This window comes from Rhea pennata, chromosome 12, assembly GCF_028389875.1.
Source record: "Rhea pennata isolate bPtePen1 chromosome 12, bPtePen1.pri, whole genome shotgun sequence".
NCBI lineage: Eukaryota > Metazoa > Chordata > Aves > Rheiformes > Rheidae > Rhea > Rhea pennata.
In genome coordinates this window covers 22,409,620-22,424,464 of record NC_084674.1, presented here as the reverse complement: position 1 = coordinate 22,424,464, position 14,845 = coordinate 22,409,620, and the positions used below count along the sequence as shown (strand labels likewise).

Sequence of the window (14,845 nt, the reverse complement as noted above, 5' to 3'; positions counted from 1 at the left end):
AAAACGAGACAAAAAGCGTATTTCAAAAGCTTCCAAAGCTGCTAACACAGAGCCGGGCAGCCGGCGGTACAGCGGCCGTCTCTGCGATGCCGCTTTTTCTTACGCGACAAGGTCATTGACTTGACTTGGATAAACAAGGTCAAGCAAGGCATTAAGCATATTGCCACTCCGAGCTATTAAAATTAAACCTGCTTTTACAGAAGTATCACCCTGAACAACACTAAAATAAGAGGATATGCGGCAGAAAGAATATTATACTATAAAATGAAAATGGGGGTCAACACACTCTTCTCCTTGCTTTATTTCCATTTTCTCATGCCAGAAGAAAAACTTAGGGATTTCCAGACCGAGCTTGTTTTCAGCTTGTAAGACGGAAGGCAGAGAAGTTCCTAGACAGCCCTTAGTCAGGGCTCTACAGCCCTATTTTACACAATTTGGAAGGAAAACAGCCCTAAGACTGGGAAAACTTTTCTGATCTACTGCCAAATTAACTGATCAGGCCTCAATCTGCAAAAACGATTGCAGATTGAGGCAATCTCAGTGTAACCCATTGGGGAGCACGATTTAATATCAATTTACTCCAAGAAAATTATTCGCTGGCAGTAAATCTGACAGCGGAGCAGTAACACGGTTACTTCTCGATACAGGTGCCTATAGATTGAAGTGGAAAAAAAAAATCCCAATTTTCTCTAAAGATGGTAGGATGTTTGCTATTTAAAAGGAGAGGTTGGGAATCAAAGAATTTAGTCTGCAAAACAAGCCAAAGAAAGAACCGGGCACCTTTGCAAAGAGCTTGGAGATTTTCAAACAAAAGGTACCATCTACAAATCAAAGATACCGGTAGTAGCGATACCTTCGAATAAACTGGGGACCAGCCCAGCTAACGAACAGCTCCTTACGGAAAAGCACGTCAGCGAGAGAACAAAATAACACGGGCACAGGAAGGAATCCGAACTGTCTCTAAGCTTTCGGCTATTAACTAAAGGCTTTAGCAACGTAAAGAGCAGGGGCTAATACAAACATTCCCGTAACGCAGTAACAAACGTCTCTGCTAGCACCAGTAAATGGTAATTTAATATGGAGAAACATTTACACTAGTGATCGTGAGCCAAAATCACTGTAACATTTGCCCATTTAGTAATCCTCCGTAGTGACATAAGGAAAATTACACTTTTTAGGAAGGCTAATATGTTAAAAAATAATAATCACACTGAGTGTTTGATGTGAACATTGCAAATATCAGATTGAGTGTCTTTCCTTCACAAAACGTGCAAGCATAAGTATGTCTTCAAAGGGAGACTCCACTGGCTCTGCGGGCAGGCTACCAAAAAGGTCCATAAACCCGAAAGACCTTGCAGTAAACTCCCTATTTCCCTGACAGCAACATTAACATGTGCATCTTATCTTGCCAATAAAAAACAGGTTGTATGATTCAATGATCCACTATCATCTGCAATCCTTAACTATGGCCTAATAATAAAGACGTTAAAAAAACTGCAAGAACATTACATCTATTTTTAATTTATTTTGATAAATAACTATATGTAATTATCTTTATATTTACTGCACACTGTATTACCTTCATAGTAACAGCTAATATCTATTTACAGAAGGTTTTCACTTATGTCATCTCTACTGGTTTTCATGTCTGTGCTGAGACAAGGAAACACGCTGCAGACTTGTTAAATGAGCAACGGAAAATAATGAAGTTAATTTTGTGCATTTTGGCCAAGAAACAATTAAGCTTCCGGATAACTAGATTTCTGTGTCTTTTTAGATAGATACATTCTCATAATATTACTGCCACATAAAGCTGCCTTGCACACGAAAGCCACAAAGATGAAGGTTTTCTAACACGAAGGTTCACAACAGTTTGAAACCAAAACAGAATATTATTGATGTATAAACAGAGCGCTTTTAAACTTCAGAGAAATCCTCTTATTTAGGGGCTCTTCAAAGCCATACTTTTTTGTTTGCTTGTTTTAAAGAGTTACTTTTCATAAAAGAGACCAAAATAACGAGTGTATTTGCTGTTGCGTTGCCACCACAAGGATAAAATGTCAACTCTGAAATGTCACCTACTGCACATGACATTATCTTTAGTAGCTTTTCCAATAACTGCGATGCAGATGGCACATATGGTGCAAAAACATTCACAGTTAACTTGCTCTATGAGAGCAGAAGTATGTTCCTTGTACATGTCAGAAAAAATATTCTTTTCAACTTACATGCTTATTCCTTCCTCCGATTATTTAAAAACACACAGTATGAAATGATGGAACACTGAGAGGCTAAAATGGCAGAAAATCCACTTAATACCCAAGAAACACAAATTTCCCGACTTTTGGGATGAGAAAGCTTTAAGCACTAACCGAGCAAGTCACAGGGTTTGTATCATTGCCTTTAGGAAAGGATCACCCAGATACACACATCCCCATCCAACTATTTACTCTGGTTACTGTGCCTAAAGCTTCCACACTCATAATTAACTGCATCCAACTTACCTCCTAGTTTCTTTCCCAAATAGCACGCACAGATTTCTGACGTATACAGGACGTTCACTTTTTAAATTGAAGGGGCAGGACGCTGCCTTGATTTGCATTCGCCCTGATTGCGCTTAATCATTCACTCACAATCAGCTTCAGTGATCAGTGACCATCCCGGGGAACCCAGAAGCCGACCCCCAATCCACAACACAGTTTCCCCTGTAAGCTAGAACAACAAGATACTTAACTTCTTTGCACCCAAGAAGGAGCCGATTATATTTTTCTATCACATCAAATCATGAGGACAGAGAGATTAAAGACCCTAAAGCGGCTAAATGAAACAACAATACAGCCATAAAAGCATTTAAAAACACTGTGCCCGTGACTTTCTACAAAAAAAAAAAAAAAAACTCAAAAAGCAAAAAACCCAACCCCCGTCAAAAGAAAACAAAATGTTATCAAAAAACCCCATAACCCTACAAAACAGATCAATAAAATCAGAAAATTCTACTAAGTACATTAGGTGATTTTTTTTTAATAAAAACATCTTGTGTTCTAAAAATGAAATTAAGGGAAAAAGTTTTATTTGTACATAACTGTCTGAAAAAAAAAAATGAAGAGTTGACATTACCTGTATCTTCTAAAAAATACTGCACAGCCATCAGCACCTTCCCCTGAGGTTGCAGGTCAAGCTACGGAAAGAAAGACACCAAATGAAGGCAGACATCAGCTTTACGGGGCTGTGACAGGCGGTTTTGGGGGCAAACCCTCCAGGCCAACACAGCTGCAGAGCTCCCCGCTGCGGAGGGCAATGCCTCCAAGCCACGAGCGGGAGGGAAGTGGGGAGGCAGCACGCACGGAGGAGTCTGAGGCAGTCTTCACTGCAGAAGACAGCAAAATATCAATGGGTTAACAGCAAATAAGTAAATATAACATATATAGAGGGAGACAAAGAATATATAAATATATCTATAAATAAACCCAATTAAAAATACTCGTTACGATACCACACCAACCCCACGACTCTAGTGGGCAAGGGGGTAAGATTTTATCTTTAAGGCATTCTGCCTGCCCACCGCCAAAACACATGCCTGCTCAGACATCCACGCTTCTCGCCCCAACCCTACTTACGAGTCTTCATTTTAACCTTCCGCCTTGCTTAACCTGAGTTGCGAAAGAGCGGACTAAACCTCAGAGGTTTCTCTTTTCCTGCAAACGGACGCCCGCGTGCACGGGAGGCGCTTCAGGCCAGCGCTGCGGAGCGACGGCTCGCCAGCCAGCCCCCTCCCAACCACAGAAAGGTCTGCTCCGCAGCACCGGTCCTGCTGATTTTCCTTTGCCCTAACCACGCTCTGAATCCAGAGACGGGCAGTTCTTGTATTACCAAATACATGTATTTTCTGCACAGCTGCCTACAGTAAAGCTTCAAGGGCAACTGGATAATTGGCAAGACTACTTATAGCTTTACCCAGGGCATCCGTCCACCAAGCCAGAGATTTCTCACCCAGCTTATAGGAAATCCCAATATTCCTCTCTGCATCTTATTTCTCCATTTGCAAAAACGTTGAGTATTTAGGACACTAAGAGTTGCTTCTAAATTTTACATAAAGTTCTATGGGACACAAGTGCCTCAGCATGTTCTCAACTCCCATTTTTCCAACAAAGAAATCGTATTTATTTAAACTTACTCAGCTGGGTCCACCAGCAGAGAAAGAAACTAGAGAAGAGGATTTTATAAAGATGATATCACTGAAATCTCAATTCATTACTGCACATCAGCTGAATGACAGCAACAATAAGCTCAACGGTTCAGATTTCTGGACTCAGAGTTTTGATCCACTCTACCTCCTTCTCTGTCTCTTTCCCCACTTTCTAAATCAAAAGGAGGGAAATAAAAAAATAAACCACATATAAAAATCCAAAAGAAAAAAAAATTTTTGGTTTCTAATCTTCATTTTTATTTGAGGTTTACAGTTGTAACTGAAAGTCATTCACATACAACTATTCCAAAGTTGTACTTTGGGTTTACACAGTTTGACAACTAACAACAACTACCAACATTCAGAGTAAATGTGTATTTCTTAATTTAAAACCACATTAAACTCTGACTTCTGCTCCTCGGTGGACTTCTGAGCTCGACTCACAGACTTGTCCCAGGATGACACAAGTGCAAATGACAGATGCCATCTGGTGAGACACCATTCCCTGGGACTTCATGCACATTAAAAGACTGCCTGTGTCACGGGACACAAGAGCAAGAGAAGATACTGGGAAAACAGAAACAGGGACCGAAGGATCCTCATCACTGCAGCATCAACCCATGAGTTTGTGGGGTTTCTTTTTTTTTTGGTAATAAAAATAGTAAAGAGATATGCCTTGGCATCAGCTTCTTTTTCTTCATCTCTGGATTAGTTAAAATGATCAGATCCTACTTAAATGTCTCTAATTGCTCTAACAACTGTTAAGCTTTTTAAAGGAGGCCCTTAGTGTGATACACGTTACTTCACACGCTAAAGCCAAGTTCTCATCAGCAACGTAACCCGGAGAGCGAATTCAAGGAACGGATCTTCTCCCTTACCCAGAACTCAGCTTTGCCGCTGCCTTTCTTGCACCGCTCCGCCAGGACGGATACTCCTACGGTCACTTCGGACAGGGGCTCTTCCGCCGCCTTCATGAGAACTATCTGAATCACCCGCCCTTCGTAAATATGGGCATCAAAAGTGGATTTCCATTCTGGGTACATGGTGGGTTTCTTCTGAACCAGCGTCTTCCCTCTCTCTGAGGGCCACATGCAAAAGAGAAAGGGTAAAATCAAGTTACGCGCAACGAGTGGTGAAACTTGCCACAAGAAAAGAAAAGACGCCGCCCCTCGCAGCAAACCGGGAGGCAAAAAGAGCTCGCCACCAACAGCCGGTTCAGGCACTCCGGACCTTCCGGAGCTCAGCAGCTCCTTCAGCGAGTCGCCTCTTGACAGGGAGCGTTTGCACGGCGGCTTTTTTGGCATCAGTCTCCGCGACACATTGATCACAGCGAATACCTGCTGCTGCAAGATAAAGTAAGCTATGTCTTCGGCTGACCTAGTTTCAATTGAAACTGGTGGCTGAGAGATGAAAAGCGCCACATTTCATTAATCCAGCTCTGAGTTATCATGACATCTCACTTCCATCCACTCTCATTAGCTCTGCACTTTCTCTGCCACAACCGCTGCTTCTGAAAGGATATTACAAGGTCTTATTTTTCCTGTCTAGCACACGCAGACCTTTCATAGTCAAAGAAGAAGAAAAGGACCTCAAAAAAACCCAAAATCTTGTTAAACAGTCATTCTTTGGCAAGTTTTTTTCTAACTTTTACTCAGCCTCCCATAACAGTGCCTCAACAAATTCCTTTGAGTTTTCCTGTGTTTCGCTATTCTTATTAGATACGTATTTTTTTTCTTAATACACGACTCCAGTCTCTCTTCCTACCTTGTTAAGCTAATTCCTTCTTGTCTTTACCTTAGGAATAGAAAACAACTGATTATTGTGCTCTTTATAACAAGCTTTAGTGTGTTTCTGGGTTTCTTCTTAGCGCATCCAAAATGATGCTGCCTCCGAACCGACCACATCCAGTTTTTCACCGTCTCTCCAGTGTATGATGCCGCCTCCCCGGGGTTTCTCTGGGATGCTGCTTCCTAGTCAATTATTACCCATTTGCACTCAGGTAATTGAAAATCATTTGGTACATTCTGCACAATTTTGCTACTGACCACGATCGTTTGCTGCAGTAAAGGTGCTTAGTGCCCTCCCAGCTTTGAACGATCCATTTTCCGCCCTCCCCAACATTACAAATCACAGCTTTGACAAGTCTGCTTGTCAAAAAGGGTTCCCAAACGCTCGCAAGCAGCCACCTGAGCCCGAGCACCTCCACCTGTTCACAGCAGACTTCGGTGTTTCCCCTCCGCTCCGCCAAAAGCTTTTAACCTCGAATTTGGAGAACCTGGCCAGCAGAAAAAACTTAAAACTCCTATCTGCCCAAATCTACTCCTAAAACTTTGTACTTGATATTCTTAACTATGGAAAACTTTGGCTATATTACAGTGAAGACATACGTGGAAAGTTCAAACAAAAGACAATTCAGAGATTTTAAGAGATTATCATGATTAACAATAAATCTGTGGAGGGGGAGAATTAAATCCAGGCTGTCTGCACAGCAAGTTTTTTTTTTTTTTTTTTTTTTTGCTAGGCTGTTTTTTGGATTGCTAAAACCAGACCCTTTCATCAATAAGGCTCATTTGAGAAGACAACTTTTGGAAAATGAGAAATTGTAGCTATTTATAGAAGCTTTGACAGCGTTTCAAGGTTTGCAGAAGCAGCAGGAGCTGATAATACTCTTTGTAAGGCTTTCAGGAGCAAGAGAGAACTTTTCCCACACATTCACACGGCTCTCTATTCCCACGTCCCAGCACCGTCTATTTTGAAACGTTACTATAAGCATTTTTCCCCTGTGCAGAGTTGAAGGAAGTCATCTGAACCACTGGCAACAATTTGCAGCCTGGCTGTGCTGCTTGGGTAACTAAAATCACACTCATCAAGACTCACGGCAGATCACGCTATCAGCCTGCAAGTTAACACACAAACGCCGGGCAAAAAACAGCCTTTAAGAAGAATATTGCTCTTATCCCTCCTGCATTCAGGCCTCCGTGGTTTACTAATCCTATTGCCTTGAAAAAGCTTTGCATGTTTGCAAATTGGCTTAATCCCTAATCCTTAGGCAAATGATTTTCTTCTTCCTATACAATAAAGCTTCTTCTCACTCATTATTCAACATGCAAATCCAACAAAACCTATTCCAGATCCTGTCAAACTGATAACGGGAGGGAGTTTCTTCTCCTAGGTGCCCCAGTCAGCCACTGCTCCGAGATCGGCAGCACAGCACTCCTCTCCCCCATTTTTCCATGCTTCAAATATACATGCAAGCAGAGAGGGGAAAAGCTGGGATAATCCTATTGTGAACAGGAGATGAAAGCTGGAAGAAAGTAAAGTGGATGTATTTAGACCGCTTCCACCTCTCCACGCACGTACTGGCAGCTACAATGCTTCAAAAACCATTTCTTCAGTGGTTCTCCCAGCGGACTAGGAAAGGGCTTCTCCGGAACTTAATCGCTTGATGGTCACATTTTCTGGAAGGGTCTTGTGCCTCATGCTTCGAGTCTCGATGCAGCCTTTAGCTCAAAGATAAGGGGAAAGGCCGGGCATGCTGCGAGCAAGACAAAAATTCACCCCGTTCCTGCGTTTGTTGGGGTTTTGGGAAGCCCTGGAGACCGAACGCGAGATCAGACAGGCCTGGTCTAATCCAGTACAGCAACTCCTTGGCTCATCCTGCTCAGCTGCAGCGATATATTCTAGTTGAACATCAGAAACTGCAATAAATGTTTGGAGCAGTTTCTGTGAAGCAGCGTTCTTCGAAGGCTGAGCGGCCTCCGGAAGAGCCACCCGGGAACAGGACCCGGAGCGCAAGCCATTCCGAGCAAACAGCTCCACCAAAAAGCCTCAGTTACAACAAAGATCCACATTTCTCATTAATAATTATCCCCTAAGTCAATAAAGATCATTATTGACTACAGGACTGTACAGTCCTACAGGACTTCCTGGCCCCAGGACAGGAAAGTATGAATAAAGGAGCCTCATTTCAAGGTGCGACTGCAGATAAAAATTACCATTATTTCTCCCGTTTTGAATGAAAAGCTTACGCTGGTTGTCCTGGCAGAAACAGCAGGACTCATGGCCGCTCATCGCAGCATTTCGCCACATCCCGTAAAGCCTCCCCACCCGTAACCTCACCTGTGGTCAACGCCTCCTTCATCTTGATGGCACAGAACGGCTGCAGCTGCTCCCCTTGGCTCTGCACCGGTCCCAGCTCAAAGGAGTTGAAGGATATCCGCAAGAAGGGGGCCATCGCTCGCAGCAGTGCGGACGCACACCTGCGCGGGAAGAGGTAAACACAAATCCGCCGGTAAAAAACCCGTCCCGACACACAGGTAAGAAAAAGGTACGCGGCCCCCCGTCATCGCAGCCCGTACAAGCCAGCCGCTTGCACGTAATTTTGATATGTTTTTTTAAGCAACAAAAAAAATGAGTCACTTGTATGACCAAACAGAATGAGTATAATTAAGTATCATTTGATACGTCAGATCTTAGAACTATATAACAACGGGGCTTTTATTTTTGAGGCAAGACCTAATTTTTCAAAAGGTAAAAGAAAACAGCCACTTGTTAGCAAGGGAATGCTGTTGCAATCTGCCAGAGAATGAGGGATGCAGGGAAAATTAGGGATTAGGGAAAAACAAGTTAACAAGGTCACAGGAAGAGGTGATAGAATTAAAATCGAGCTAGCTGGCCTTTTACTGTAGCTTGTTAAGAAACCTCAGTCGAGCAGCCCTGCACATCTGTGCGTTTTTGGTTATACAGCGCCATTAACACCGAAAGCAATTAACATTCCCCTTAGATCTCTCAAGGCCCAGCACAGTTATTTAGATAAAAGATTGTGAAACCTGAGTTTTGGCAATCAGACAGAGTATATTTCTGACACTATCTGACACCATAAACTCTCCTTATGCAGAGACCAATCCTAATAAAGGGAAAAATATCATGATTCCCTAAAATTTAATGAGTCTGTTTTTATTAACTGATTGTTTCCCGCCCTTCTTTTCTCTAGAGCAAGATAAGGTTAAAAAGCAGGTTTAGGATTACGTTGTTTATCTCACCAAACAACTGAAAACCCTCTCCCATAATTCAGATTCCCACTGCCTGCCATCCAGACAAAAAATAAGGCAACAACCTTTCTCACTAATCTGCTAGTTAACAGAGCCTGGAGCAACATTTCATGGGTTTGGGGATTGCAATGACCTCGCAAAAAAAGAAAAACATACAATTTTTGTAAAAATTAACAAATACCAGCTGATACCTCAACGCCGTGCTCAGACGAACGCAACGTAAACACAACGCTCATCAAGGGCTTTAATGAGCAATATACTTTAACCGCTCAGGAGACCTCGTGCTCGCGACACTCCCAAGGGACTGGCTAGATGATTTGCCAACGCTGGATCGTGTGGAGTTACCGCTCAGTAAGGAAAGCCAGACTTCGTAATCTGTCACCTCTGGGGAAGTAGGTTGAAGACCCGGTTAGGTGGAAACAAGCCGGGAAGGCCAGCATCTAGCTCCCACTGGAAGGGACAGCCCAGCTAGCAAACACAATTTCCAGTAAATCTAGGACTACCCTAACAAAAAAAAAAAATTAGGAAGCATTGACAAGGCTAAAGGAATATTTGCACCGATTTCACGCAGACTGACTCACGCCAGTGTCAGCTCCGAGGCAGCGTACCAGGCTTGCCTTTTGGCGCTTGCTTCTTTATCTCCAAATGGAGATAAAAGAAAAATAGATCCAAAAAGCGTGCATTTTGAATAATCCCACAGTGTTCCTTACTTCTGATGGCCAAGCACAAAAGCTGCTTTGAAGGCCTCGTTCCCAACTCTGCGTCTCAAAACACTGCTCTTTGTTTTTGAGCAGAGTTATTTGTTTTAGTTTTCTTAGCAGTGTGCTTCCCCGCGATCTCCAACTCTCGCACAGAAATGCGGTGCTAAACACAAGCAACTGTGGGGTTAGGAAAGAAACAGCAAACCCCCAGAATTTCTGATTATTGTCACACGAGCTCAGTCAGTTCAAGGGCACCGTCAAAACTAGAAGATACCTTTTTGCTTTTCCATTTAACAAAAAAATCTTGACACTTTACTTTCACAGAACAAGCTGCCCTTTCCTCCCAAGTTCTCTACCATTATACATCTTTTTTTTTTTTTGCTTTTTTTTCCCCCCAGAAAAGTTGAGATTTTATATGGCTTGGTGTAATTTGTCACGACACATGCTAGACTTTACTGGGACGCAAGCAGGTGAGAAAGGTGGGTTTGGATTCACGCTGCAGGTACGCTCGCCAAGCCTCGGCTCTGCTAGGATATTACAGCGAGATCGATGACGTGTATTAGCTGCACTGCTGCAAACAATAAAAATCTACCCCCCTAAAACCGTTTTTGGCAGCGGAAGCTGCAGATGCAGAGAGTCACTTGACTTCCACAGAGTTTCTCAAAGTCCCGGCTGAATGCAGCCATCCAAAGTTGTGTCACGTCCAAAACGCAGGCGTATCCAATGCAATACGTTCATTTTACTCTTCACATTTTAAACACCAGAAATCCCTCTCTGGTCTCCTTAACTTTACTTCAGAAGCGACAGAACAAGGGCTGACTCTAGTGTTAGGAGCTTCATGTGTCAAGAACTGAAACTGCTATAAAACACCGGCTACGAAGGGAAGAACTGTTTACAATCTGCTCACACGATCTGCATCGCTGCTATGAGATATTAAAGCCAAGCTGCTTTCCCTAAAGGCTTTGAGTTTATCCAAACCAAATGGTGGAAAAACTGAGATGCAAACTCCAAAAATACTGCAAATCTAAGCTGCAAGTTCAGTATTTCAAACAGCACTAAAGTCATGTACAAACTGAGAAAAACAGCCAGGGGAAAAAGCTTCTAGTGCCGTTCCTCTATACGAAGCACGCGGTGATGGCCACGCCGATCCGCAACGCCGACGCTCTTGGAGACTATCCAGCCTAACACCCGCTGCACCACGAACCCGTCCCCTGACTTGCCCTATGGCAAGCAAAAGCTAAATTCAACAGTATCTGGAGAAGATTCTGAAAAATCCACAATAGCTTCCATCAGGCTTTAAAACTGGGAGATTCTGTCTGTATTTAACACGAGGAGGAAATCAACCATGTTACTACCGGCTATAATGAGTATGGAAAGGGAAGGGAAAACCTGAAAAAGCATCATGCAATCAATGTCAACATCTGCTCGGTGCACACGTTTTCAGTTTTTACATGATTTTTTTTTTGCAGCACATACTTTCACAGAAATCTTCAAAGTAATCTCATATCTCAAATATTCCATGCAGAACATTCCCAAGATCTGACAGCATAAAATTCACTTAAGATTGAAAAAAAAAACACCCCAACTCCAAAGCCAAGGGCCGGGGGGTAAATTCTGCAGCGTAGCGCAGTGGAGACGCGGGGCTCGCGCCGCGACGGAAGGAGCCGCTCGTCACTCCAGCTCTGCTTCGCTACGGACAGTGAGGGCGGCCGATTTCCTTGTTGCAATCGGAAAAGCAACCAAGCGCCTGCGTTTCACAGGCGAGCGCGGAGCTGCACGCGCAGAAAGGGTCACGTCCTCCCCACGCTGTCCCGCAGAAACCCTCGAGACCGCACGAACAATTGCGTTCCGCCAACGAAACGGACTGCTGCTCCCGCTGCTCCTTGCCGCGGTCCTGATCCTGGTGGGCAGCACGACGCCCAGCTGACCTACTGGAGTTTTTCCCCTGAAAACATTCAGCCATAACTTCTTTTTATTAAAGATCCAGATACAGGAGTTGTTTCTAACTTGCAAATATCTTTTATACAAGGGTTTCCTGTCCTCCATCCTGGTGATGGAAGAAGAGGTTCAAGAAAGGCAGCAAGCTATCCTCCACCTTCCCACGCCCCCATGGCACTTTGGCAGAACAAGGACCTCCCTCCTCTTCGTGCACTTCCTGCAACAGCGCTCATGCTACTCCTCGTGATAACACACGAAAAGAATTTCTTTCTACACACTCCCCAAAATAGTCTCTTCTGCTCCTGCACCAGCATCACCCTCTCCTTTATCTATGTTCAACCACTCGTCATCACCAACACAGGTGCAACAACCAACATGAGGTGGAGACAATTCACATGGCCGCGTCCCCACCCTTTCCCAGCTTCAAACCTTGCCACAAGTCCAAGGAAACTACCAGAGCCTGGAGATGTTAGAGGGCTCTGTGGACACGTGTAGAAAGCATGAGGTCCAACTCCAAGAGATTTGGCCCTATTCACTGACTGGCACTAACCAACAGGGCCGTAGCTATAAATTTAATGAAATCTGTGCATGTGCTGGAAAAGACTGAAGAGCTAAAGGCTGGGCCTACAAAAATACATGGACCAATATATACAATGTTTTCAACAGTGCTGTAGAAGCTTGCCCATAGGGATTTTCCTATTTTAATTGCTGCTGCTGCTGCTTAGAAAAAGTCAATCCCCTGATTGCAACGCTCAGATTTCTTTAAGGAGTTACTGAGGCTTTTTATTTTTATTGTTATTAAAGCATAGCCACATTTTTAGCCTTTCATTTTGACCTCACAGAGAGCACTTCTCTCCCCAAACTGCTTTTGACAGCAAGTTTTGGTTTCGTGTTTGGTTCTTCTTCACATCTGCCAAGGCATCAGATCACAGCATGTTTCTGTGTGAAGTGACTGGGGGCAGCAGAAAGCCTTGAGGGATCTCACATTTCCTGTAAGTACTTTGAATTACTCCTCAGTTCACAAAATTATTTCCAGTTTTCCAAACTAGGATCTTCATAATACATTTGCATGGGGTGTGTGTGTGGAAAGATGGAGGGAAATCAAGATGAGAATGTAGAAGCATCACTGCAACATATTCTTCCTAGGTAATGGGACAGTTGCAAAACTAAATCACTGGAAAAATAGACCAACACAGCTTAAACAACACACGTTACTACTGTCTTGAATTTTATACATCTTCCCTAGATTTCTCTTCATTACCTCTTCTGCCTACTTTCCTGATTTGGTAGTTGTTCCTAACTTGCTAACCATAAATTGCTTCTGCTTGAATAAAACCTAGTAAGCATCGAAATCCTACCTAAATTTTGAACTAACTATGCAAAACGGGCTCCCCTCCAGCTCCAACTACAGTCCCGCGAGGCAGTACTCTTAGAGCAGGCAGGATGCTTTACCAGACGTATTCCCCAAATTGCAAAGACTCTGCTCCTTCTAGATAAGACATGGTCCTACGACTTACTGTTGCTTTGAAATGGGACCCGCAGAACCAGGACTTCCTAACTCGCATCTTGCAAAGTGCATCCCAGTTCATAATCCTAAAAACCAGCCTAAAGCTGTGAAACGAATGCGCTTCCCCTCTCCTTTATACGGGTAGTATATACACTCATTTCCATTTCTAATATACAACCAACCTCAGAAAGAAAGAAAGAAGAGCTCTGTTGTTTTAGCTATAAGAGAGCAGGTCAGTATTTATCAAGCAATGTAACAGTGTGTAGGTTTTTTCTTCTATCTTTTTAAAAGAAAGCTTGTTTTCTTCAATTACACTGAAGCGCAGCAGCATCTCCAGCAGATGTAAGCTTCTGTTGGCTTGCTGCTTAACAGGAAAACAAAACACCAACCAACCAAAAAAAAAAAAAAATCACTTGACCTTAAGCTGCAAGTATTAATCTATTACCAAAGCACATGTAAAATTAGAAGAGAAGCATGGATGACTCCAGCGACAGCACTGGGGAGCACACAGCGGCACTTGCAGTTGGTCCTTGCAACTTTTCTAAATCTAAACTCATGATAACACCGAGGAACTGAAACATCTGTCTGCCAGACAGAGCTGCTTGTATCACTTTATTCACATAGCAGAGTGAAGGATGTGCCAAAAGATCTGTGAGCACTCCCCTAGAAATAGCTTAAATAAAATAGTTATGATTAACATCTCCATATTTCTATTTACAGAAATATTCTATTTTATCTGAACTTATCATGCTTACTTCTAAGCTTGATCCTGATGGTCTATAGTAGCTAGCAACAGCATGTCAATGCAAAGATATTGGTTTATATTTATTTTGAAACTCCAGAAGTATGAGAGTAGGTGAGACAAGGATATCAGGGCAGGATCCACTAAGATGTTACTTTTGTTTACTGCAGTTATTAATCTGAGGAACTTATCTGTCTATGGAATTCAAGAGTGATTATTAGAAACATTAAGTTTCCCAGCATCTGTTCTGATAAAAAAAACACCTTATGGAGAAGATATTACCAACAAAGTCAAAACCGATTTTAAAACTGGAACTGCTGGATTATACCTATGAAAGCAAAATATATCCTTTAGGAAATCCTTTTTAAAAGACAATCATAGCCACAAAATCAGATATGGAAAAAAAACATCTTTAAAACTGCACATTACGATATGAATTTTCTGCCTATCACCTACAATTTCTGCAGTGGTATTTCAAAAACAGTGTGTCTTCATAAAAGTTAAAATAATTAAATGAGTGAGAAAAGGCAATAATTATAACACATTTTTATTCACCGTTAACTTTATTGTCAAATATATATAAAGTTTTACCTACTTGATATTTTTAAAAAAATGTATATGAAGTTTTTTCGCTTCCTGATAATTCTCATTTTTGAATTCTCCACACTGTGTTGTAGCGTAAAGGCTCTATCTTCAGTTTTTGCTTTTTATTGTTTTTTA

The 14,845-nt window shown here is 42.5% G+C and overlaps 1 protein-coding gene across 4 annotated transcripts in view; it reads right to left on the bottom strand.

Moving 5' to 3' along the window:
• The window catches only part of PRKCD (protein kinase C delta), a 56,137-nt gene that overhangs the window by 16,217 nt on the left and 25,075 nt on the right, over positions 1–14,845 (bottom strand). For 3 of the 4 annotated variants that reach the window (XM_062585525.1, XM_062585527.1, XM_062585526.1), the window contains exons 2-4: positions 8,306–8,445; positions 5,065–5,264; positions 3,118–3,178 (exon numbers count right to left, since the gene is read on the bottom strand). In XM_062585525.1, the coding sequence (XP_062441509.1) occupies positions 3,118–3,178; positions 5,065–5,264; positions 8,306–8,420 (376 nt within the window). In that variant the 5' untranslated portion in view covers positions 8,421–8,445. Of the gene's footprint in view, positions 1–2,504; positions 2,626–3,117; positions 3,179–5,064; positions 5,265–8,305; positions 8,446–14,845 lie in introns of those variants that run through there. The other variant, XM_062585528.1, reaches the window with a different exon arrangement.